The sequence below is a fragment of the Zonotrichia albicollis genome, chromosome 1, assembly GCF_047830755.1.
Source record: "Zonotrichia albicollis isolate bZonAlb1 chromosome 1, bZonAlb1.hap1, whole genome shotgun sequence".
In the NCBI taxonomy this organism is placed as follows: Eukaryota; Metazoa; Chordata; class Aves; order Passeriformes; family Passerellidae; genus Zonotrichia; species Zonotrichia albicollis.
Genome location: NC_133819.1, coordinates 111889960 through 111915991, shown reverse-complemented (window position 1 = coordinate 111915991; position 26032 = coordinate 111889960). Strand labels below are relative to the sequence as shown.

The following is a 26032-nucleotide window of genomic DNA, read 5'->3' as shown; positions in this document are numbered from 1 at the left end:
CTTTTTAAGTGCGTGACTTTATCAGTGAAGTTTTATAGACTGAGCAAAGAGTTCCTGAATTACTGAAATCAGGCCAAATAGGAAGTGATTGAAGGCAAATGGAAATGTTCCCTCCAGTTTCAGAGAAAATATACATTTTTACATTCCTTTTTTTTTGACATAATGGAATATGCTTTCTTGTCATTACAGAACAGGATGACAAAGTAGCTGAAAATAATTCTCATAAGATCAGAAGAACATGGTACTTCCAAACATGACTTTATTCTGTGCTAACAGGAAATATTAGGCAGAATAAGTCACAAATCACGGGCTGTTTTGGAGCCCTGAAAATGACATCTGCTCAGCCTTGCTTCAGGCACGGGCTGGACCATGTTTTGATTATAAAGCCTGAGGTACACTGACCTATGAAAAAGAAAAGCTTAGCTGCTGTGCTGAGCACAACAGGCAGTGTTTGGGGAGCTGGGGGCTGCATGGGAGAAGATCAGGGGTTGCCCCAGGTAGGAAACAGGTAGGTCCAGCCAGCTCTGAAACTGGTGTAAGCATCTCATAGCCCAAGGCTTCATTGTTGAAGGAGACGTGGTGCTTCTGCTCCAATACACTTTGGAAAAGGAGAAAAGGCAACCAGAAAGGTCAGGGGGCACATGGGGAGGGGATTTTGGGCAGATATGAGAAGGAGCCACAGGGAGGGAGACATTTTGGGGCACGGAGGTGAGGCATTGCACATCAGAGTGGGGAGAGCTCAAGGGTCTGCAGCCTGGGGCACCCCTGAGGGACTGTGCCCATGGAGCAGGGGGAAAATGAGCAAGGAATAGCAGAAAGAAACCATTAAGTGCAGGACCTGCCCATGCACCCATGGAATGAATAAGGAGGGGCTTGGGGTCATCCACAGCAAACCCAAGGCAGGGTGATGCTAGAAAGAGAAGCAGAGATGTTTGCCTTAAGCCTGGGAAACAGGAAGGAGTTACTTTCTTATTTACGACATCCCCACCAAATACCTCAATCAGAAGATGGTGCTTATTGACATGAAATCAAGTAAAATTTCCCCCATTTGAGACTGTTTCACCCATGGCACCTGTTTTCAGTTGTAATGGTTGAAATAGATAAGACCTAGTGAAATGTTTGACTTATAAACACACAATGGATGATGGAGAATTTGCCACAACTCTTGATGCTTCAGGACCTCTTTACAGAGATATATCCATTTCCTCTCATTGTTAATAACATAACTTTAAATTGCTCAGTTTAGCTTCTAGCCTATATATTTTTTACACCTTCAGCAAATAGTTATCTATTAAAAAATCCATATTCAGGTCATTTCTTTACCTATCTTCAGTATTTAGATACTATGAACCTTCAAAGTATTTTATCTCCAGCCCTTTGCATGTAATTTTACAGCTATTTGGCAAATTCTTACCAAGTTTTCAAAGTTATTAATTAGCTTTGGACACCTGAATTGGTGGGGTTTAGTGGCAGTTGCAAAAAGCCGAAGAAAGAGTTAATACCATCTCTACATTCCAATTTAAATCAAACTGGGATTGTCTATTGCCAAAAGAAAGAAAAAAAGACTAATTTTTTCACTTAGTCTATTAAATTTGGTGATTATCCATGTAAGAGTAAGAAATTTTTAACTCAGCCTGTGCTTTTGTGAATTTTAACTTGGACTGATATTTACTGTGTTAATTCAATAAGCTGTTGCTCAGTTTTCATGAGAAAAATATGAATTTCTGTTCATATTGCAGGCACAAAGACAGTGGTGAAACCATGCTTTTGTGAAAGTCAAATTACATTTTCTAAAGTACAGTATAGCTATTAGGAAGACTAAAATAAAGATAAGGTTAATTACATATTGAAGTGTAATTTGCATTTAAATTTAAATAATGGGGATGTACATTTAGTCATATGTTTCAAACAAAAGGGAAAGAATTAGCATTTTCTTCCTGGAATAATCTGTCTACTTTTATTTTTAATTAAACTAGCTATATCAGGTATGTATAGATCATGAAAATAATGAGAAATAATGCAAAAATCTAATAGTCTAATAGAATATTTCTCCTTTTGGATATTTCTTAATGGGGTCAGAACTCCAGCTTGTGATTTTGAGAAGGTTTTTTATCCTAAAATCCCAAATCCAAATCCTTTAACAGACTTGAGAAGCCAGAGGTAGATTCTTTAGCACAGGCTACAGAAACATGGGTGATTAGCCCAACAAAATGTTGCTTTATACATGCTCCCCTCCACTTAAATAACTTCCCTGAATCCAGTCACCCATCCCAAAGCAATGACAAGGGATTGAAAAGAGGAAGAAATTATTGCACACACTTGAAATCCTCTACAAACACTTCTAAAAATTTTTTTAAACAAGTATGATTCAGGATTACTTCTCTTGAATATAGTATACAATGTGTTCAAAAGGATGATTTTTACTGGAAATGTCATCTGGGCTCTACCCATATTTACCTCTGCAGCATACCAAGCACACCTTGGAATTCTGTTCACCAAATGTCTCCATCAGGTGTTTTGGGAACCAGTAATTTAGTTGTAAATCCTGCTCATCAAGATTGATAGATCAGTGAATACCCATGACAGGAACTCCATTGCCTTGTATAACCTGAATAACAGAGTCCTGAGGAAAGCCAGAGATGGTATGAACAGGATGGTAACCAATAGAACCTTCCTTTTTCTTTCCTCACTGAATGTTCCTTCAGCAGAAATTGGTTGGGATCATCCTTTCACACAGCTCACATGAGCCAAGATCAAGATGAATTATGCTGGGACGTTTGAGACTCCATAAACAGTTTTTGTGGGTTTTTTCCCCCTGTTTTGTAATTGGCAAACAAACAGAAGAAGGATATTTGAAAGCTAAATAGTGAAAAATAGATAAAAACAATAATGAATAATAGCTAATAATATTTCTATTTATAAATAATAAATAATAATTATGAGACTAATAAAATTTTCTTTATCATAATAAAGTTTTAGTTGAGTGTTAGAAGGAAATTTCCCCCATCTTTCTATGCATTTTTCCATGTGACAGCGCTGAGACACAAAATCGCAGTCACAGTCAGTATGTGGTTTTCACACACTACCATAACCTGAGGACTTACATTCACAGACCAAAACAGGGCAAAAAGTCCAAAGTAAAGAGAGATAAGAAAAAGGGGGAGTCCTTGTGTTAGAACGATGAAATTAGAAAGAAAAGATAACACCTTTATTCCCAAAGAGAGGAGGTCCTCATTCATTCGTGCAGGCCTTCTGCTGCGGGCTTGCTTGATTATGTTTTTGTAGGGATGGGCAATTCTTGAGTTCAGATAAGTCATCCCTGAAAATCAGCTAGTTCTTCTGGACCTTGTTTTCTCCAAAGCTGTATCCCATGAGGTTCTCTCAAGCAGAGCCTTGGACTTGTGGGTATATTAAAGAATCCCCCTCCATCCCAAACACATCCAGCTGTGTCTCCACTATCTTTCACAGAGAAGCATCACTGAGAAATGAGGAATTGTCTCAATGTTAGTAGCCAACAAGTGTTGAACAAGTGAAACTCCAAGGAATTAAAAAATCAGAGCAAAAGCAGCAGATGCAGGAGACACACACCGCTGGACAAGTCAGAGCAGTAAAATAAGAAGGAAGGGAAATGTATGGAAGAGATACAGTCAGAGAGTTAGAAGAGGAGCTGTAAAAGGTTACATTTCTGAGGCAGAGGAGAGATCATGAAAAGCTGAGAGCATTGATATTGTGGGTGTTCTTGCCTGAGGAAAAATACAACACTGAGTCTTTGCAAAAGACAATGAAAATTCCAAAATGTCTTTTAAATACTGGAGAAAGGAATTTCTTGCCTCTATTAGAGATCTGAATTTTTCTTTCTGCCTTCTGTGAAGTAAATTCTGGCTTTCAGAAGTACAGCTGACTAACACAGCATGTTTAGAGAGAAGGAAAAAAACAGATTTTACTGAAATAGAGTTGAGGTGATAGATGTGTAATGCTGAGCCCAACAGTATAAGTGAGCTACGTCTGTATTTTCATTTTGGGAACATAAGCTTGTTAAGCTGCTGAATGAGAAAAAACTGAGAAACACAACAGTGAGGAGATCATGAGTGAAATCTGCAACTATGTTAATCTTACACTTAACAGATTTTCACCAAAGCACAGCAACAAACGATAGAAGGAAGCATAAGATCAAAAGTTAAAACAATTCTTTGCACAGACTCAGCCCCACTCTTAAGGTTACCATGTTAGTGCCTGAAATTTTCAGGCTAAAATTGTGTTTCTAGTGCACGTGCAGCAATTCTGATATGCCCACATTCCCTGATGGCTGAGGTATGCCTGTAAAATGGTACATCTCAGACTCTTTGTCTGATTGTGCTTTCACATGTGAGCAACTCACACACAGGAAAGAAACCCTGTGCATCCTGACAGACATCTTGGCTTCTTCTGTGACTGTAAATTAAGAGGCACCCAGGATTTTTTTCAGCAATTAAACACAGTCATGCCTACTAATACAGTGTAAGAACAACTTCTGCTGAGGTTCTGGCCTGCTCCAAGAAGCTCCATTCCAGGGAATGTCCCAGTGCTGGCTCTGCCAGTTGGCCTTGGAGCTCACAAACATTTCCAGACACAGGTACAAACATTACAACAAGACATCAGCAGTTTAGGCAGTATGGCCTGCTGTCCACACTGACTGCAGGGCAAGGTCCTCCTGCCTACCAGGACAGTAATTTCAGCAGAAAAAGTCTTTGGCAGATATACCCTGAAACTACAATGAAACTTGTATGCATACTGCACACAAATGCATGCGTAATTAAGAGATAATCAGGATTACCCCACCCACGTTCTTTGAGACACTTTGTGTGCTTGTGCTACATAACTCTGCTCATTCCCTGTTGCTCCAGAGAGAACACAGTGAATTCATGCAACTCTCAGTAGGAGGATGAGTACATTAATAAGTTCTAGAGTAAATAAGGTAATAAAGTATAATGAATAACTTTTAGAGTGCAAGTAGGGAGACAACTAAAACATAATAATTTTGAAATATAAGGAAAGATTATTGTTTAATACCAAGCACTTTTTAAATAAAACCTTATAATTTAAGCAATAATAAACCTACTTCTCTATGCCATTGATTTTGATAGGAGAAGTTCTGTGTGTACGAACCCCATACTCTTTAATAACGTTTTGCACCAAGCAGAAGAAAGATTATTTTTGAGGCATGAAGAAGAAATGTTTTTCCTTTCTAAATGTCTGATTACTATTTATTTTTTTCACACTCCTGCATCTGCCAAAGCTGAGACCTCTCCTGCTTGGTCAAAGGATAGAGAATTTATTTATTTTCTGCATCAGCTCCTTCTTGGCAAAGTGACAGGGGGGGCATCACTGCAGAGGGCTGATAGTGGCAGCTGCAGGGGGGGTTTTGCTGCGCTTTGGTTGGTTGGATGTTCAACTTTGGAATTCTTCTGCATATGCATTTCAGTTCCAAACAAATCTCAGTCTATTCTAAGGAAAAAAAAAGGATCAAAACATAAATAATGCCAGTGGTTTCCTTTATTTTCTGTGTGCATGCTTTGAACCAGTCTTTACTTCATGTACATGTAATGCTTCTGCATGAGGAGGCCCCAAACCATATATTAACATTAGAGGAAATAGATTCTTTCTTTTTGACAAGTGACAGAGATCTCTTCACAGGTAAAATGAACATTAAGTTGATTTAGAATTCTGTAATAGTGAACTGGCACCCATTTACAATTCCTAACACTGGAGCAAATAACTACCAGCTGTATAGCCACAGAAAACCAGTCAAAAAAATACCAAATTCTGCAAAATGTGTAAGAAAATGAGAAAGTGCAGCTGATTTTTTGTTTATGACAGGTGAATTAGTCATTTGAAATAATCTTTGTGTGGTGTATAAAAGGGATTTAATCCCTTGGGCTCTTCATGTTTTAGACCAAACAGACATTATGCCCACTATTTTATTATTGTTTTTCTGTAGTTAGCATTACAGTTCATTTTCTGATATTCAGTATGGACTCTTCTTTTTGTTTCAGGACTAGCTTTATCTTGATAAAAACATATGCTGTGTCAAGGTACTATTTTCTTCATAGTTTGTCATTATGATCTGAATATCATAGCTCCTCTCTTGTCTATTGTATATTTTTGATCTTGAACACCTTGAAACCAATTTGACATTCTAAATTTTGGAAATTTTCAATAATGGTTGGGAGGTATTTCAAAATTTAGCTTAAAATTACTTGATGGGCTTCAATTGTCACAAAGTTTTTTGGTGTTTTTTTTTCAGTTCAAACAAGGTTTTGAAGAAGCAAGTCAATTTTTACTGCAGAGAAGTGATAAGTGATAGCCAGAGGACAACTTTTAACAATGTTTCCTCTTTTGGAGCACTTATTTCCTTGAGGAAAAGTAGTGCACAAAAAGTGATAACCTACAGTACAAGCCTGTAATGCTGAAATCAAAATGCCAAACAAAAAAGTCAAGTTTGATCAGGAAAGGACATTAAATACAACAACAAAAAAGGCATTCTTGATGGACATCAGCAGTTGGGAGGAATAGCAAAGTGCCAGCTTGTCAGCTGCTTAAAGGAGAGGGAAAACCACCCCTAAAAATATTGATTATTATCAGATAATTGGCATAATTGGCACCAGTGAGAAAAGGGTACATCTCTGTCCTAAATTGGAGAGAACATCTATGAGCTGTATGTTTTATACTGATGTGAGCATCAGGACTGTCCCTGGGGAGCACTTGAAGTGCAGCTAACTCTGCCACAGGACTTATCTTCCAGAACATGCGAAATTAGGTGATGCAGGTAAAACTTGGAAGGATGAACATAATAACCACTTAGATTAAAAAAAAACAAACTGAAGGTGTGACAGGGAGTTAGTCTCATTAGCTTCATTTAATCCTCTGAAAGAGTGTTAGCACAACTCTATGGTTTATTGCACCCCCACAGATAAAAAAACAAAACAGCTACAGTCAATATGAATTGGTCAAGAAGAAACTGAGCCAATCCAGTCTCATTTCCCACTCTGACAGAGTAACAGGCTCTGTTGACTTAAGATCTTTTAGCGTTATTTCCATGACCTTTTCATAAGTAAACTAGGCAAGACTGTAAACCTGTTAGTCAAAAATGGGGGGAAAACCATTCTGACACAGTCATGGCAGCAACTGCAGCAGTGTGAGTTCTGGCTTGGCTCATTGCAAGCATTTCAGTCAATGAGATGAGTGATGGGACGCCAAGTTCTGAGCAGAAGACTCGGCTTGATGGCTTACTGAGGGCCCTTCAACAGGAGCTATCCTGTGATAGCATGGCCCTCTTTTTCTGAATTTGCAGATGATACCTACCCAAGAAATCCTGTAAGCTTCTTGAGACACAGAATTGGATTTTAAAATTATTTGGACAAGTTCAAGTTATGGTTTAAAAGATTATGATATCACTAAGTACCGATAAACAGAATATTCTATACTTAGAAATAATTCTTCAAATACAGTATGGGGAAGAAGAAGCTAAAAGCAGTTTTACTGAAAAGGATGCAGGGAGTTACTGAGCCCAAACTGAACCCAAGTCAAAAAGGTCATTGACAAACCAAACACTGACCTGGGACACAGGGTACAGTTTTAGCTTCTAGAGCTTGCAGACCAGTCCCACCTTTCTGCTTGGCCTGAAGCTGACATAATGAGTTCACTCTTGGCATCTGAAAACAGAAAGAATCTGAACTAACTGGAGGGAGTCCACAGAAGATCAATGAAAATATTAGGAGTTTTGAAAACATGACCTATCAAGAAAGGCTGATTATCAGGATTATTTAAGTTAAACAATGGAAAAGCAAGAGAGAAAAATAAGCAGCCTAGATATCTAATAAACTGGAAAGAGTCTAGGAAGAAGTTATTTTCCATGCCTGTGAAAAGTAGATAAGACTGAATGGGCTTAAACAGCAGCAAGGAAGATCTGGGTTAAACATTAGGATAAGCCCTCTAATTAAGTGTAAGAGCAGTGAAGCACTGAAACAAACTGCCCATGAGTGAAGGCCGTGCCAGGTGGGTGAAGCAGACATTCACCACCACCACCAGCACCATCCTCAGCAGCGTGAGACTACTGAGGAGCACCAGAGACAAACTGGCCTTTGGATTTCTGGCAGTCCTATTTCTTAAGTTCTAAATCACGTGAATAAAATCAGCCTTCTTTTTGCAGCAGATGAAATTCTGTAATACTTAATCCTGATTTAAATGTACTTCATAGCCCACTTTTCTAATGCTTTGCTCTGCTCCAGTTGTCCTTAATCTTTTTATTTTTGTAACTGTGTCACAATTATCAGATGCCAGAGAGAAGAACCCCTTGTGACTGACACCTCACACGTATTCTTTTCTATTCCTCACAAGAGTGATTTCATTTTCTGCCCAAGCTTCTCTAAATCCTTTTTTATTAAGTATTCGAGTACCATTGGCACCATTGTACATATAATTCCTCTTTGCTGTCACCTCCACACTTCATAAAGGTCTTGACATTATTTCTCAAAAAGTTTAGAAGATGCAGAATGGAGAAGGTACCTTCCCAAAATCCAGTAATACCCTTCAAATTCCTTGAATCCCATGGCTATTTTCACAGCCCTTTCACTTGATTTTGAAGGAGCTGAAAAGACAAAAAGGATTTCCTCTCCAACTTAGATTAATTCTTTATAGGAAACATGATGCACTTATCTGAACTAGGTGACACAATGTATTTTTGCATTACTTTCTGAGCTGTCCTACGCAACAAAGAACAGACTTGTGTGGCAGTGCAAGCAATTTTATAACCAAGAAACTAATGCTGTGAAATTCCTATTTTAGAAAATCTAAACAAAGCCCATCAATTTGAATAATGTTGATCATACAGTAATTTAAATTTTATAACCAGAAAAATACCTTCAAACATAGTTTTTAAGAAACTAGCCATGAATTTTCATAATTTTATCCTATCAACTAGATGTGGGCCTATTTTTCCTTAAATATTTCAATTTCTCTCAGAATTTAGAGCTACAAAAGTTGTTCTTAATGCTTGCAATTCTGCAGATATTAAAAATGAAATCAATTGGCAGGAGCACTTGTTCCAAAAATGCGACTAAGATTATTTTTCTCTAGTCTCATGCTATCTCATTATCCATGCTTCTTTCCTATGACAAACAAGGCTGACACTGAGTTGGACTGGATGATCTTAGAGATATTTTCCAACCTTAAAAATTCAATGATTTTATTTTTGTTGGTTCTGTTTTCCTAATATTCTGAGGACACTTTGGACTTGCTGAACTGTAAATGCTCACTTCTGGATGGAAGTTAGGATGATGGTCTATTCTGACTCCTGCAGGTCAGTTCCTGCTCACCCTCATTAAAAAAAAAAAAAAACTGAGGCATGGAGATTTTCACTCAATTAAGGAAGTCGAGGAATAGTGTGTCTGCATTTCCACAGCTACTCCATTACTTTTCCCAAAGACTCCATCTTATTCTGCACAATGCAGTGGTAGATGAGTGGAGATTGAGGCACTGCCTACAAGTCTCTCCACCGTTGTCCAGACTTGCTCCTTTAAATGCCAGAAATGCACAGAACAGCAATAGCCAAGATTCTGCACAACAGATGTTGGGCTGAGAATTCCCAATCAAGGGGAATGCAAAAGTGATTTGCTGAATGGATCTGAGCAGCTGGGAATCAGAAGCAAAAAAGACTACAGCAAGGACCAATATTTGACCAACCCCTCACATCTTCCCCTTTATTTTGATATCAACAGTCATTTATTTTTCTCAATATAACAATGATTTATTATTAATAGAAGCCAACTATCCAGGATAATCAGTGTATTTCCAAATCTGTTTTTTTCTATGTGGGATATTAAATGATTCTCTGTCCTGCTGGCAGATGCGTGAGGATGCCAGAGATATTTGATGAAAGCTTTCAGTTTTTGTTGGAAAGACATGGAGATAAAATTGATGGATTGAATAAGGTCTACAAGATCAGGACAAAAGACACAGAACATAAAGGTGACCTGTACACAGAAACTCACATTTATCCAGTGTCATCAGCTTCCAAAAAGTACAATCTAGATATTTTTCCCCCATGACTATGTGAAACAACGGTTGATATCATCACTGATGGTGAATCAAGAGGCATCTCCCAAGTTCTGAGCACGAACCTTCAATACTTAAAAGCAAATGCCTGACATTTAACTGAGACAAAACCTTCTCTTATCAGTGCTTTCTATGTATTTGCAGAGTGCCAGTGTCCAGGTTCCTGAATTATCTCAATGAATGTGGCTTTATTTCTGTGTCTAGCTCAGTTTCTATAAAAACCCAGCTGTACAAATAATGTACTCTGCCTCCACAAGCAGTTACCAGCAGGTAACATGTGACTATCTACCTTCCTCAGCATGGAAAGCTGTTTCCCAGGTGGTGGTGCTCCAAGGTATTTTAACTGAATAGCTTTAGATTAGATTTAGGTAGATTTAGATTAGATATTAACAAGAAATTCTATACTGTGAAGGTGGTGGGATGCTGGAATAGATTGCCCAGAAAAGCTGGATGCCCTGTTCCAGGAAGTGTTCAAGGTCAGGCTGATGGGGCTTTGTGCAACCTGGTCTAGTGGAAGTTGTCCCTGCCCATGGCAGGCAAGTTGGAACTAGATGGTCTTTAAGATTCCTTCCAACCTAAACCATCCCATTCCATGCTTGATGGTCCTTCCTGTGCAAGCCTGCCATCCAGCACTGGCCAGGCTTGGGTAACAGCACATCCTGTGCACACCAAGCTGTGCTAATACCTTCATATTATATTCTGTGGAGCCCCTCAATACAAAGAGCTTTGTCCTGCCACTCTTCATCCATGAGTAACAAAGGAAACTGCGGGGTGGGAAAAAAAAAAAAAAAGCTGTGTCTCTGGCCTGGGGAAGAATTTTTTCCAGTGTGTCATTACTTCAATTCCAGACTGCACAACTCAGACAGTGCCAAGAGCAGGAAAGGATGATGTGAGCTTCAGGGCATAATTTTTACTGAAAGCCAGGTTCCAGGACTGGGGAGGGGGAAGGAAGGAAGGCTTGTTTTCACTACAGCTACAGGAAAGACGAAGCTAGAAACCCTCAGTATTGGCAGCAGGCTTTCTCTGTGCTGTGCATCTTGCCGGGGGACAGGAATGCTCGGAGACCACAGCAGCCTGTTTTCTCCTGATGCCATCTGCTGGCTGAACCGCCAGGGTAAGGCTGGGCTCGCTGACATAAAATAAATCACAAGGCTTCACCTCGCAACACTTGCAAGGTCCTTGGAAAACCCCTCAGAAAAACCGAATACTTATTTTTTAAGATGGAATAAAAATGCACAAAACTATTTTACAGGCTTAAAATTAAAGAAAGGACAAATGTTAATCTTTAGCTAGTACAGCTTTAAAAAAATTATTTACACTACAATGCTTAGATGAAAAATAAAATAATTTTTAAAAAGCTGTTACTGCCAGAAACAGAGCTGGTCCCTGCTTTGGCACAGGCCCATGCAAAAATAACCAATTCTAACCAGAACCAACTAAGTTAAATTATCTACATGACAGTAGATGTTTGCTAGATGGCTATTGGATATGAATAAAAGATCACTGAATTATAAATTACAGAGGTTGATATTGCCTTATTTCTGCATTTGGACAGATTTTGGCAGACAAGGCTGTCATCTGCTGCTAACAAGACTCTCAGATGGTGTCACATCTAAAATAATGACAGGAGGCTAGAAAAAAGATGGTGTTTAGGATATTTGCGAGCAAGCTTGTGAAAAAGCTGCTTGTTGTTCATCCTGCAACATTTGCACCCTCACCATCATTACTCAAAGCTCTCTGGGCAGATTAACATGATGAAAATGTTGTGGCTTTTTATATTTAATATAATGGCTACTGAATTTCTCTCTCAGAAAAGCCTTCCAGACCTGAGGAAATAACGGCTTTGAGGAATATAACTTGGACTGGTCGCCTTTCATGCACCATGGACATTTAATTTCTTCTGCTGTGGGAATGGGAGATCAGGGAAGTGCACACTGGGATAGTTGCTGTTGTGAAGGATGTTCTGGATGGGGTTGCAGACAGAGGCAAAGCACTAAAATACACCCAGCATAAACTACCTGAAGTAAGATAATCCCTTTCATCCACAAACTATTCTACTTAAACTACTTAGTATACAACATCTAGTTTCATTTTACCTAGTATAAGATGATTAATACTCAAATTACATCAGAGTTCATTCAAACTGTGCCTTACATCATAGTAATTGAAAAATCCTTTACAAAGGAATGATTTATCTCTCCCATTTCTAGTTCATCAACCTGTACATACAATGGACGTGCACAAGGAGGATCTCCTGCCTAAGGCACTGAACATAAAATAAATAAACAAATGACAAATATTATTTTCTCTCTTTATTTTTTTTTTCCAGAATATTTTAATATTGAAGCCCAAGTTGTTATTTTCAAGGGACAGGGAAGGGGGAAAGGAAAGGGAGAAAAGTTATGAAGACAAATTATTTTATTTAATTTATGGTTTTGTGAATGGTCATTTCTGTAGGCAACAAAAGGTTGTTTTCTTAAAAAAAATAATAAAACAAACAGCACCATTAAAGAAAGCATGATCCCTGAATTCTAAACAAAACACTGTCTTGAAACACAAAAATTGCTAAAATGCTTGTTTCACCCAGTCACATCTGGTGGGGTAACAAAGCAAAGCATAACAGCATTAAACTGTAGCAATCTTGCTGAAACCAACTACACCCCCTTCTGAAAATTCAGAGAACCACTTTCCGAGCTTGTCCTGTGGGGATAACATTTTCTTTGGTAGAGGACTGAAGGAGGGTATTTACTTCACTGAATGCAGATAGAAAAAGTATCTATGCACGTTAGGGATCTCCCCAATAAATCTGTATTTCTCATGCATGTTAGGTACGAGTGGATTTCACATTGCTGTTATACTGCAGGAGTAATACTGCCCTATAAAGGCATAGAATGGCTAATGTTGAACAGATGTAAACATTCAGAATACTGACAAAAAAAAAAATTACATACACACAAAAAACCCTGTACTGAAAATGTGAACCGAGTTAAGTTTCCATAAAGCAGAAAAAATATTTTACAGCAGTACAAGAGAATTATGGCAACAAAGTAAAGCACTTTTCTTGTAACATTCATGAACAGTACAAATACAACAAAGTTATTCTACGGACTAAATTATTCTTTAACTATCAAATATAGTACAAAGCGAAATATTATGTGCTATAAAAGAAGCAGCTCCTTAAATTAGACTAAAAAATGCTTTTTGTTTTTTTTCTTTTCGTTGGTTTTACAGTGACAAAGCATGACGACCGAAGACAACAGGATTTCATAGATCCAGAAACATTTAGCCACACAGGTCCATGATAAAGCCACTGAATATTTGGCTGCTTCCCCCCCGGGGCTCCACAGAGCCACAGAAGATGAGCGGCTGCGCTGCTGCCAGGAGACTGCAGAAGTCATTCAGTGTTCAGAGCAGGGCCCTTCATGTGCGTCAGCTAAAATGTTCCCTTTTGGTGACACCTCTCAGCTCATCTCGAGTGTTTATCCTGGTACTTCACCACACCTTGGAGAAACTGCTAAACCAGAGGCTACAATAACGATTCTGAAATTGTGCGTGTGTTCACAAGGGGAAGGGGGTGCAGCATAAGGTAATTTTACTTCAGAAGTTGCATTATAAAGCACCATATGCACCAGCTTAAAAACTGTGCAAGGAATTGCAGGGCCCTGAAAAACCATCTGCACGTTCTGTAGCTTACCCTGACGACATGCACCACCCTCAAGAAGAAAGTCTATAGTACAGAGAATATACCTTTCGCTTTATGGCTCAACCTTTATTTTTGTCTTTTAAATGCTATTTCATGTACTAGATCTCAGCAGATAAATAAAATGCAAACAGGGAGCATCCAGTTCACCATTTCTTAATTATTTTTTAACATTATTTCAAAGGGAGTTTCTGCTTGGAAAATTATTTCGGAACAGAAACACACAAACATACTCACTGCAAATGCCCTAACGTTATCTGCATATCTCACAGGTATGCAATTAAAACAACAAAGAGGGAGGAAAGAAAAAAGCATTTCTCCCTCTCACCCAAAAGTGCTGCTCCAGGGGTAGGAGTAGGGGGACAATTTTTGAGATTTAAAAACAAAAAAAAAGGTAAATTATACATGCTGGACATTGGGACACATACGTACGTACACACAAACACAGAGCAGTGTGTTCTTAAGTAATTCTTCCACCACTTTTCAGTGCATAAACTATAAACAACCCACGGTGCAAACGGCCTGGTCATCAGAAAACACAATGACATTGAGCCTGAAACCTGAACAATCAAACAACAACAAAAAAAAGGAGTAATTCAAAATTAATGTCTGAATGTGACTGTGTTCTTACCAAAGGCCTAGGGTCACTCTCCCCTAGGCATTTGTGTGATACCAAAATCCATGTAAGGTTTTCAGTCACGCTAGGATTCAATCAGGCTCTCGCATCACCGCGGTTGCTTTTGAGTATTTTCATACCCTAAACGTATTCTGCAACAACATTTCACCACCATTGCTAACTAATTGCTTGAATTTATTCCTGGTGCATCTCCAATGACTCCAAAATGAAAGGAGTGGAACTGCACTATGGAAGAGTTTGGTCAGTTGTATAATGTAACATAGCACCATCCAGTCTAATGCCTTTAAAGTACATTTTATCATGACCTCACACATGCAAGTTGCAATCCTGATACAAAAATGACAACATGACATGAATGAGTGACCTACCACATTAGTCACACCCTTACCCTCCGAACAAAGGAAAACTATGCTGTGGCCGGAATTTATTTCTGTATTATGCCAGTCAATACAAGAACTATTTCAAGATGCAAGTACAAACAAATATTGACTTATGTGCTGTGGACAGGAAAACCTGAGCTAGAAATAAGGATTCCCAGCAGGCTTGTATAAACATAGGTAAATAGAAGTCTAAGACTGGTTGCTCTCTTTTTTTTTTTTTTTTTTTTTTTTTTTAAATAGAAGATCCTAGCTCTACCAAGTATAAATACAATGCAATACAATTCCAATACAAAGGCTCCTCAACTATGAATCTGATATACATTAACTGACTACACTCATGCTTACTCATGAGTATTGCCCAGTTGCTGTTTCACCCACAGCTGGCATAGCAGTGGATGCTAATTTTCACTTGGTTACTTTTAGGTTTTTGCTTGGCTGGCTTATTTTCCTACCAGAAGACCTGAAAGTGCTGAGAAGCCGTTCCTTAGTTCACATGTCATATTAAGGAGCACTTTTGTATAGAAAAAAGAAAATATTATTGTATCAGCAACAAATTTGTTAGTTATTACAAATGGCCTTTGTACCACACAGTGTCAAAAATAATATTGATATGTTGCTAATTACAATAAAAGAGAACATCAAGGTGCACCATAGAGCTTCCTATGACAGGAATGTATGTTGTAGATACTCCAGCTCACTTTTAAGACAACAAACGGCATTTATCATGTTTGTGAAAATGGTCCCGCAAGAAAATAAATATGGATCCTTCACTCAGCAGAACCTCACTAATACACCCCTGAGCCAGGGAGACCAGTTACAGCCAATGAAAAGCACACAAACAAAGATCAGACAAAAAAAAAGTATGCTCTAAAATACAGCTTACTTTTCATTTCCTAAATGTAGCTCTATCATTCACATTGGTACTTCAGAACGCAACAGTTCGCTGCACAAAGAAACCAAGCAGTCTTACAGCCTGCCCATGATTTTCCTTGCACAGTTTTAAGAGAGCAGTGTAGTAAGAATGTGTGAGATGTAAGGTCTTTGGATTAGTGAGGTTCTACTGTGATGGTAAAAAAACCTGTTTCTCTTGATGCTGACATTTGGGCAGACCCAACCACATATTGGCAAGTGACTTGAACTCCACATGTTGTGTTCTTGGAAGGGGGAGTAAAGAAAAACCCAAAGTGTTTTCATCTCCCCAGCAACTGCATGTGCTTTATCCCTTTATAATATTTTCCTATTAGGTGAATAGGACTCCAAAATCATGGTTTTTCTTTTCTGCTGTTATGGTGGCTAGCACATCTGGAATGCAGCTATAGTCCTGAATGTAAATACAGTACTGGATAACTACTGAAGGTTGCTTTAAAGATGCAGTATCCCTTTTAAAAATACAATTTGCTTCCAAATTTCTAAAAGGGGTCTGACTTTCTTTGAGAGAAAAAAAAAGAAAAAAAAAAGTCAGTGTTGCAAGTACTTCTAAGAATTACTTTAAATGGCAAAACTCTCAGATGTTATTTAAATACAGTAACTCACATAAGAGGAAAAAGAAATTATAACCTAACATTCAACCAATATGCAATTAAAATCTTTCCTTATTCATTCATCAGAAGAATGCATTTATTTTTAGGCCAGAAAAAGACTACAACCTTGAGAACCAATGACCTATGTCTGACCATAATTTTATATCTATTTGGGACTAACAAACCTAGTGGACAGATTAGAGAGGCAAATACAAATAAAGACCATTTGAGCGAGAAACAGGAAGCGAAAAGAGATTTCTAATCTCCAGCAGAGAAGTTACCTTCTCCAGACTCTACTGAAGCCGATGTGTTTCCAGTGTTGGTCCTGCTAACTCACCACAAATCTTTCTCAAGGAATCAACAAAGAAGAGATGATGAGTAAGATTTGAGTTCCACAGTCCCTGGCAGGCACATAAGGAAACTTCTCTAACCATCTAAATTCCTTTTTAAAATTTCTTTTGTTAGGTGAAGTGACTATATTTTAGCCCTAGATAGTGAAAGTCAATTGAAGAAAACAATCTTGTCAGCAGAAAGACTGCAAACTGACTTAGAATCTACAATGGTCGGCACCCCACACCTTGCCACTACCCCACTCACACCAGCTGCTATTCAGTGTGTTATTCATTCTGCATAGTTACTCCACTTCTTACAGTGCTATTGTTCCACTGATCTTTAACCTGCAGCTCATATCAAATATCAAACAGTGGAGAAAAAATGTGCTGCACTTTGTGCAAATAAATAGAAACTAAGAATTACATGCATTAACGCATTTTTCTTTTTCTTTTTAGCACAGCAAGAGAGCTCATAGATGCCTCAGTAACAAGGCTATCTTTTTTTTAACTACTTCTACAGGTTTCCTCTTCTTCCCAGAAAATGGCACTCAGGCAGAATAATTAATTTCTGAAAGCACCACGTAGGAGAAAAAAAGCAAAACAAAAAACCAAATAAACAAAAAAAAATTTAAAAAAACAACCCACTAATTGCAAACCATTAGTGGCCTAAACTGTTCCAATTTCTCTGTTCCTTTGTCCTGCTCCCCCCCGTTTATAAGGGATACTGCATCTTTGACTGAGCTCCTACCGCACCACCAGACAAGCTACACACAGTTTGGAAGGCCCTATGCAGTCATCATGACAGAAGGCCCCACAGCCTTTGCACACGATCATGGCTTTCAGCCTGCAGGAGCATTTCAGTTCCAGCTCGTCGGCGTTGCTGCTGTCAGCAAATTTCTGAACCGGGATCTGCGCGTTCTGGTTAGACAGGCCTGTGGCAGTGTTTGAACCACTTCCTAAAATCCCAATCGATTTCTCAATTGCAGATGCCGCCCTTTTGAAACTTGTGCTACCAAAGTGTATTGTTGGATAATTTCCACAGAGCTGCTGCTGCTGCTGCTGCTGTGGGTGTTGCGTCTGTATTTTCTGAGCAGCAAGTTGGGTAAAAGGCTTCTGTGGCTCAGAAAGTAAATAGGAAGAGAAATCTGCATTTTTTAATGCAAACGCTTTTAACTGTTCTTTAACTTCGTTCTGATCATAGGAAGCTTGTTTCATGCCCAGTTCGCAGCTGCTGCTTAAACCTTCCTCAAAAGAAATAGGTTCAGATTTTATATTGCTACAGATGCTTGCTGGCTGAGGCCAACTAAGTCTTTTAGTGGTTTCCATAGTAACTGTCGGTTGTTTTTGATCAGAGGGGACTTCTGCATTTGGGTGAGGAGGGGGAGGAGGTGGCAGGGGCGGAGGGGGAGCAGGGGGATGCGTTAATGTTTTACTCTGCAGAGTTTGAGAGGCACTGGCAATGTCATCACCTTCCTTGATTTGAATATTAGGGGAAAACACACTTCCTAGCCTCAGCTGGTGAGCTGCTGTAGAAATATTCACATCTCCCAAACCCTTCTGTTCCAGGTGTCTGCTAAAAGCAAATGAGTTGCAGCCAGGTGGGCCTTTTGAAGTAGTTTGCAACAAAGCTGCCGTAGGAATGGGGCCTCTTGCAGCCATGGACATTTGGTAAAAATGCTGTCTATTTGAGGTACTGGCTTCTGCGTGAAAGCTGCCATTTTTATCAATGTGAAATAAGCTCTGCTGGAAACTGCATGAAGGCAACGGTCTCTTCTGCTGCTTGATCTCTGGGCTGTGAGCGATCCGGCTCTGAATGGCGTGTTTGTTAAGCCACTCCTGCTTAAATGGCTGTCCGTGCCCTAGCTGATTCATGCTGGAACTAATTACACAAGGAGCCACTTTAACATCTGTGTCCATTGACACCTTCCCAGGCTCACATTTGATTTGAGCATGTTCCCCTATAGTCCTGGCCATCCTCTTTTTCGGATGGTTTTCACGCTTTCTGATTTGTAGCGGGGCTATGCTGCCTGCTGTAAATCCTTTACCATCTGGATTAGGAGAGTTGGAAGCATGTTCAACAATATTTCTCTCAGCCACTACTGTTTTACATACTGAGGTAGTTTGCAAAGGCAAGGGAAGCCTGTTAATTTCTAGTTTGGCTCCTGATCTGGGCTGCGGCAGCACTTTTTCTAAAGGCAGATTGCCTTGCAGTAACTGTGTCACTAAGGGGTTGTTGGCCTCCACTGACGACAAGCGACAGCTGGAGCCCCCAGCACTCGTAACTCTCTTTAGGGTTTCTGTTGTCAGGGACAGGGAGTCTTCCATGGAGTCCGCGATGGATGTCTTGGAGGTCTGTGGTGGCTGCACACTCGTGGCTATTTCTGCACTCTGGGCAGGCATTTCAGGAACTGTAAAATCCTCGGTGTCCATCCTGAAGCACTTGTCAGTCTCATTAGTTTCCAGTTTAACGGGAACAGTAATGCTTGTCAAAAGACTCCTGGATTGCAGTTCTGACATTTGTGTGTAACTGGAAGGTTCGCTTTTGACATTTTTCAAGCAGTTTTGCTCTGTGTACTCCTTATGCTTACCAGAGGTAAGATGGCTGACCACCGGCTGGTCTGTATTCATTGCCTCCTCATCACGCCAACAAATTCTATTGTTAGTGTTGTACTGATTGGCACAGGCAGCACTGGCTTCATTTTTCAGTGCTGAAGGACCTCTTAGTTGCTCAGCAAAGCCTTGGCTGGTAGTAACCACCTCAATTAATTTATCTTGAGGAGCAAGAGGCACTTCTCGAAGACTTGAACAACCTGCCTGCAAGTTTTTGCTGTCTTGCTTTGCTGTAATGGCGATAAAGCTGGAACTGTGCTCAAGGTTTTCATTAGCAACCACTTCAGGCCTGCTTATGACAGACACCTGAGGACAAGCTATACTTTGTAAGGCAGCTTCTGTCCTTACAGGTCTGCTCTGCAGGTCAATGCTGTTCTCTGCGTTTTCAATAGAGGAAGAAAGTGACAGACTGGAATTCTGGTTGGTAGTGTGGTCAACAATGACTTTACAAGGTATAGACCTATTCATGGCAGTTTGTGTAAAGCTCAGTGGATGAGATTTACCAGAGAGATCCATCCGGCTTCGTGCTCCAGAGCTTTTTTCTAAGAGATCAGCATTCAATTTAGTAGCGTTATCATAAGAGTTTATTGTCACCACGTTACCAGTAAACATTGAGATAGGTGGCCTTGCAACAGAAACTGCTGCAGCAAGGGACTCACTGCAACTTAAAGCTGACCTGACGGTAGTGTGGATGGAGACAGTGCTCTGCTCGCTACACCTGGTTATGGCTATCTTATCAGAAGGAAATCTGTTGGTAGCCCCCACTGGGGGAATCAGTACAGAACTACCAGAGAGATGATTTGGCAAGTTACTTGCAATAGATGAAGCTGGCACAGTGGCATAATGACCGGAGACCGCGTTATTCACATTGCTACTGGGCACTGGCAACCTTTTGTCATCGATGGTGTTTGATAAGACTGTGCTGTCTATGGAGACCGGTACATTACTGTTATCAATACATTTTGGTCCAACAGTTATGCATGGAGTATCAGCCCCTTGGATGGTTTTCAGCATATTTATATTGCAGGCTGAAATTGCTGTGTTTGCGCTGTCAACAGACATTAACACAGAGGATTTATCAACAGAACTTGCAAAAGAAAGTTCTTTAATTGCTCCAGACATAGCAGTGCTGCAAACACACACAGAGACTGAACTTTTATTATAAAGCACTGGCACACTGTTACTTTCAGTAGAGGTAGATGAAATAATTTTCTCACACAATTGTGGCACAGGTATATTTTCATCAGAACTGTGCACAGGTATCTCAGTAGCAGTTTCTGGTAATGTGGCTGTGTTAAGGGACTGCTGCAATAAAGTGGTGGTCTCACGGTGATGAGAAGACTTGTTGCTAGGGGACCTGCAGTTAGGATTAACTATAATGACACCAGTAGAACCTTCAATCTTCATGTCAGTAGTCGTTGGTATCTCCAGAGATGAGGTACTACTTTCCTTTGAGCTGTACTGTGACTTTGATTCTTTATTAGTCTGGAGTAAATGAGCTCGGGCTTGATGCTTTGCAAATAGCTTGGCCTTTGTTTGCTCCTTGATGTGTGCCAGCGTTCTTGTCTTCCCACCTTCGCATGGGGTCCCCATTGCACCAGAGACTATGCTGGCAGCTGCTGCCACGGCTGCTGCAGCTGCAGCTTCTCTTTGGGCTCTTGCTTGCTGAGCTCTTGCTTTGATATCTGCCAGAGTTCTAGCCCCAGTGTTTCTCCCACTGCTGACTGATGTACTTGGGGAAACTCGAGGTTCTGGTTTAGAAACAGGTTGGCTCTTGATGATAAAAGGTGGTCCAATTTTTGAAAGCTGAATCTAAAGGAAGAAAAAGAAAAAAACCCAGTAAATTTTAATGAGATCATCAACTCACTAAAATAACCAGCCGTCTCTTTAAGGGTCAGAGAAAGATAATGAAAGGAATTACTGTTCAATGCAGGTGGACAAAAACCTGCTAAAACTAAATTATATGTATGCTTCAATATTTTATCATCCTGCAGCGTGAATAACTGACACCTGTATTAGCCTACTCACACTGATGCTTCTGACAGGAGGAAAGATTGAACTGGATGACAACATGATGCTTATCATATACAATTTGTCAGACCTGTTTTATATTCAGTGCATCCACCTGAGATGATCAGCAAGCCTCGTGCAGTGATACTGGACAAGAACTTGCAAGCAACCCCTTCCTGCAAACATGTCAAAAAGTAACCATCATGTAGTGCCCTTCTCCCTGGTCACCAGTGATTAAGGCTGTGTTTTGCTTATAAATCTGGCAACAAATCTCGCCATTAGACTGGATGTAGTGGTATTTCCACTGAGCCTATTTTCCAGCTTCCATGATGGAGGATTTAAAAGGTGTAAAAGAAGTAAATCACTAAAGGATATGTCTTTTCTTTCCTCACTTGCATTTTTAAGAGACTCACTTTAGTACACCCCTGGATAACTTTTACATTACCGCACTTCAAATATTAAATCCTGAAGACTATAAATAGAAAACCCACAAATATTAAAAATTTAAATACCTAGCACTTTAAGCAAAACAATAACCTGTAAAATCACTGGAATTATTAGGATGTTTCCAATTAGGCATATAGTTTTTCAGGATTAAGAATCCTGGAACCAGTTTGTAACTCATACACTCTCTCAGGATACCCCAAGGTTGGAAAAAAAAATTCAATTTCTTAAAATGGACATATGTCTACTGGCTGTCTCTAGCAATAGGACTTAGTGGTTAATGCTATGACTTATCTTCTGAAAGGAATGAGTAGAAAACTAGGTAGTATTTGTAGAAAAAGTAGTCATAAGATATGATGAGAAGTGACAGCCATACAACAGAATGACTTAGAAGAACTGGGTTATTTTTTCCTCCTTTAATTGCAAATGATAGGGGTTTGTTGGTGAGATGATACAAGAGCCAATTTTTTTTTACACAAAAAGCATACTAGAATTGACTGCCCACAATTCTTCAAAACATTCTGCTTTCAGTTTCAGCAGCAACTCTTTTCAGTTTCTACTTTGCATTACCAGAACTCCTAGAGCTCTAAGCACTTGGTTATTTTTTATTATTATTATAGTAATGACCTTTCTTTATTCCCTAGTGATCTATTTCCTTTATGCTTAGAGAGTTATTAGAATTTATTAGGCTAGATAGAACCTTCCAAATATGAAAGAATATCACTAAACTCAGAATGGGGCTAACTTCCAATTGCATCACTGCTCTTAAAAATAAATTAACTGAAATATGCTTCTGCACTAGTGATTAAAGCCTATTAGTCTACTTGCCCTCCCGGCCATATTAACAATGTTCAGTGACTGCAGAAGTTAAAAATAAATGCAGAAAAGGGCATTTCTGAATAATCAGGAACTAGTATTGCAAAGTCAGTGGCTTAAATACAGTAAATTGGATCTTAAACTTGGCTGATGTCATCAAGTACAAAATTAAAAGGCTCAAAACACTGAACCTATATATAACTGAATCTACAGAACTCTCTGTTATGAAAAAACCCTTTTCAACTGAAATATACTTTCTTACATAGCAGTATAATACACACACAAGTGCTTGCTTAGGTGGCGTATTTTTTTGCCCTTTGTTTTGCCATTAACAAAGGTATCTATATATACATAAATCAGATACTTCCCCCTGATAGGTCTGTTTCCAGTTAATTCTTCAGGGAAATCTTATATTTCAGCCTACCCCAAGCCTTGGGCTTGCAAAAGGATCTTCAACTATTCTGGCTCTTGATTCTCTTGCTGGGTTAAGGTGCTGGTTGTTTTTCTAAGTACTGGTTATGATAACATTTATTCATCATGCTTGCTGGAGAAGACACTCACAGAAGAACAAGCACAAAATACAGATGGGAACAAGCACAAAATACAGATGGGAACAAGCACAAAATTAGAAAAACAAGTGCTGCATGTGAGTGGTGGGGAAGATCTTGAATTGGATTAAACCAGTGGATCCTGGAGAGCTCTGCCACAAACAAAATCAATCTTCTAGCAAAGATCCCTACTGAACAAATGCATATATATCTGTACCAGAAGTAATATGGCATGGTGGAAATGCAATAGTAAAGCAAAACCATTCAGTACTAACAACCCTTATACATCTCCCAAAAATATACCACGTACTGTGCCTGTATGCAGTTCATAGAGGGACACAATAAACATTTTGTTTCCAAGCCACCCTGTTTATTCATTACTTTACCTTAAGGGGTGGAACTCGGGGCTCCTCTCTGGGCGGCTGTTCTTTATCAGATGGACTTGTTGAGGAAGCACTGCGAGTAGGCAGATCATCATCTATCCTAGCTCTCTTCTCTTTACAGATTCCAAAACTGTGCTGTTCTGCTGTTTTCCTCTTTGGGATCTCTGGGTCTCTACTTTCATTTCTTGCTTCTGGTGATTTTGTGGGTTCTAAAGACTTGGAAGAATGTGAACTCTCTAGACGACTTTGGGTGCTGCCTGTTAGCTTGTGAGATTTACTTCTGCACACTTCAGAGAATGTAGCTTTCTCTAGAGATGAGGTATATAGTTTATCATGTGCCTTTGATGGAAGCAATTCGATATTTTTGCCAAGTGATCCTTCTGATAAGACAGACACCTCTGAGGGCAAGAGCGTACCTTTCTTGTCACCTCTTTGCTGAACACTGTGATTTTTATTTTTGATCACCTCTGGAGGAGTGTGTTCTGGGATGGATGCAATGTAGGATTTCTCAATTTCAGAATGTGTCTTACATGGCTGATGACCGAGGTTTTTGCTTTGGGACTCTTCCAATACTGAAGTATCAGGTATAATTGTTAGTGGACCAACTTTCATATTTTCAGGGGCACTCTGAAGTTGTTTTGGCTGAACAAGATTCTCTTCTTGAACCACCTTAGGAATGACAGAGCTTTCCTCTTTCAGAGTGGGAAGGGAGTCTTCCAACAAAGGTGATTTCCTTTGTTGCAGAGTAAGTCTTTCACTGCTTGGGGAATTAGAGACTGGAGATATCTCTGATGGAAGAGGCAAACTATTTGTCACAAATGTTTCAGAAGTTAGAAGAACAGAAGATACTGAAGATGTTTCTGAAGTTAAAGGCAAATCAGACATTGGCGATGTTTCTGATGTTAAAGGTAAATTAGAAGCTGGTGATGCCTCTGATGTTAAAGGTAAATTTGACATCAAAGATGCTTCTGAGGTTACAGGTGAGGTGGACATTGGAGAGATTTCCGACATTAAGGGTGTGTTCAAGTTTTCATCACTGGTCTTCTGCTGAATATCACCTTCAATATTTTCAGAACTGGACACTTCAGATGAGCAAGCTGTTTCAAGAGATGCTGGAGTACAGGGCTCCTCTGAAGTCGACTGAGTGTCTCCTCCAGGAGAGGCAATACAAACTTCTGGACTTCCCGACGAAAAGGAAGTTTCAGAAATACAAGCATTCTCAGACAACTGCTCCTCAGGGTCACTATGAAGCTCCATATCCACTGCAATGCCTCCACCAGTGAACAAGGAACCTTCCAGAGCAGCACTTTGCATTTCTGGCACAATTAGCTCTTTTGCAGACTCAGAATCCTTGTCAGCTGTACCGCTGACAGAGTTTGTGGATGAAGCTGATCGTGCTGGTGATATGCAATCCCCCAGCTGATCTATCACAACTGACATCTCCTCCTGAGGGCATTCTGACTTCAAGTCTACTTTAATTTCAATGCGAGATGCAGTATCAGTTACATCATTCATCATGACACAGGACTCAGTGCTGTCTGCAAGCTGTACTGCCTCTGTTTCCTCATTTGTGCCAGCTGGACTTACAGACTCCTCAGAAAACTCATGCTCTGGCTTATGGTTCTCCTCCTGGCATTCACAAATACTTGTCTCGACCTCTTCAGCAATTTCCTCCTGAATTACTGATTCTTCAGGTATCAGTATATCCTCAGAATCTGCTGTTAGATCCTTGACAGGAACCTGCTCCATACTACAATGAGATGGACTATAATCTCTCTCTGGTAAAGCCTGAACTTTAGCACCTTTCTCCTCTTGATCCTCAAAGGTTGCTTGCTTAGAAGGACCAGGTGTGCCAGAAGATCTGCACGAAGAATTGCTTTCATCTTCATCATTGTTCTGCACTGCAGTGAGCTTCTTTGACTCTCCTCTTGACATTCCCAACCTAAAGAAAAGCAGAAATTAAAATAGGTATTTCCATCACATTAAGGATAAGGGAATAGGCTAACCTTTGTCACCCACATTTTTTATTTCCAAAAAATACATATTTTCAAGTTTACAATAGTGGCTTGCTTAAGTGGTGGGTAACTAATTTACATACAGTTTTATGTATTTTGGGAACCTAACTACTGAGATTTCCTTAGAAGTGTTAAAAACCATGAATATTTTTAATATAAGTAATCTCTCTGTCTACATTCCAGTTTTTGGTTTTGGTGGTTTTTTTGGGCTTTGTTGTTTTTTTGGTGTTTTTTTTTTTTTTTTTTTTTTTTTAATACCAGCACAATATTGCAACACTGGTACAGCGTCCATTGCAGAAGAAATGCACAAATGCATCATCTCCTAGTGGGAGTAGTTGTAAAGGAAATCCCTTTTCCCCTCCTTCACTTGCTTTTAGGGTCAACATAGCTGACAATATGAAAGAAGTCTAACATTCTTAAGGAGCTAAAAGATACATATTTACAATCTATGCATTCTCAGGGTTGAAGTGCAGAGGAACCATGTATACTATGTGTGCTTCTGAAGATTTTCTAATCTTTGATCCTGAAAATACTAGCTTAAATAA

The 26032-nt window shown here is 39.5% G+C and overlaps 1 protein-coding gene across 7 annotated transcripts in view; it reads right to left on the bottom strand.

Moving 5' to 3' along the window:
* Nucleotides 1-9373: 9373 nt before the first annotated feature.
* ASXL3 (ASXL transcriptional regulator 3) overlaps nucleotides 9374-26032 on the bottom strand; it is a 129811-nt gene continuing 113152 nt past the window's right edge. For 3 of the 7 annotated variants that reach the window (XM_074550389.1, XM_074550372.1, XM_074550382.1), the window contains 2 exons: nucleotides 23476-25414; nucleotides 9377-21083 (listed from right to left, as the gene is read on the bottom strand). In XM_074550389.1, the coding sequence (XP_074406490.1) occupies nucleotides 17406-21083; nucleotides 23476-25414 (5617 nt within the window). In that variant the 3' untranslated portion in view covers nucleotides 9377-17405. Of the gene's footprint in view, nucleotides 21084-23475; nucleotides 25415-26032 lie in introns of all 7 variants that reach the window. The other 4 variants (XM_026791125.2, XM_026791127.2, XM_074550355.1 and 1 more) reach the window with 3 other exon arrangements.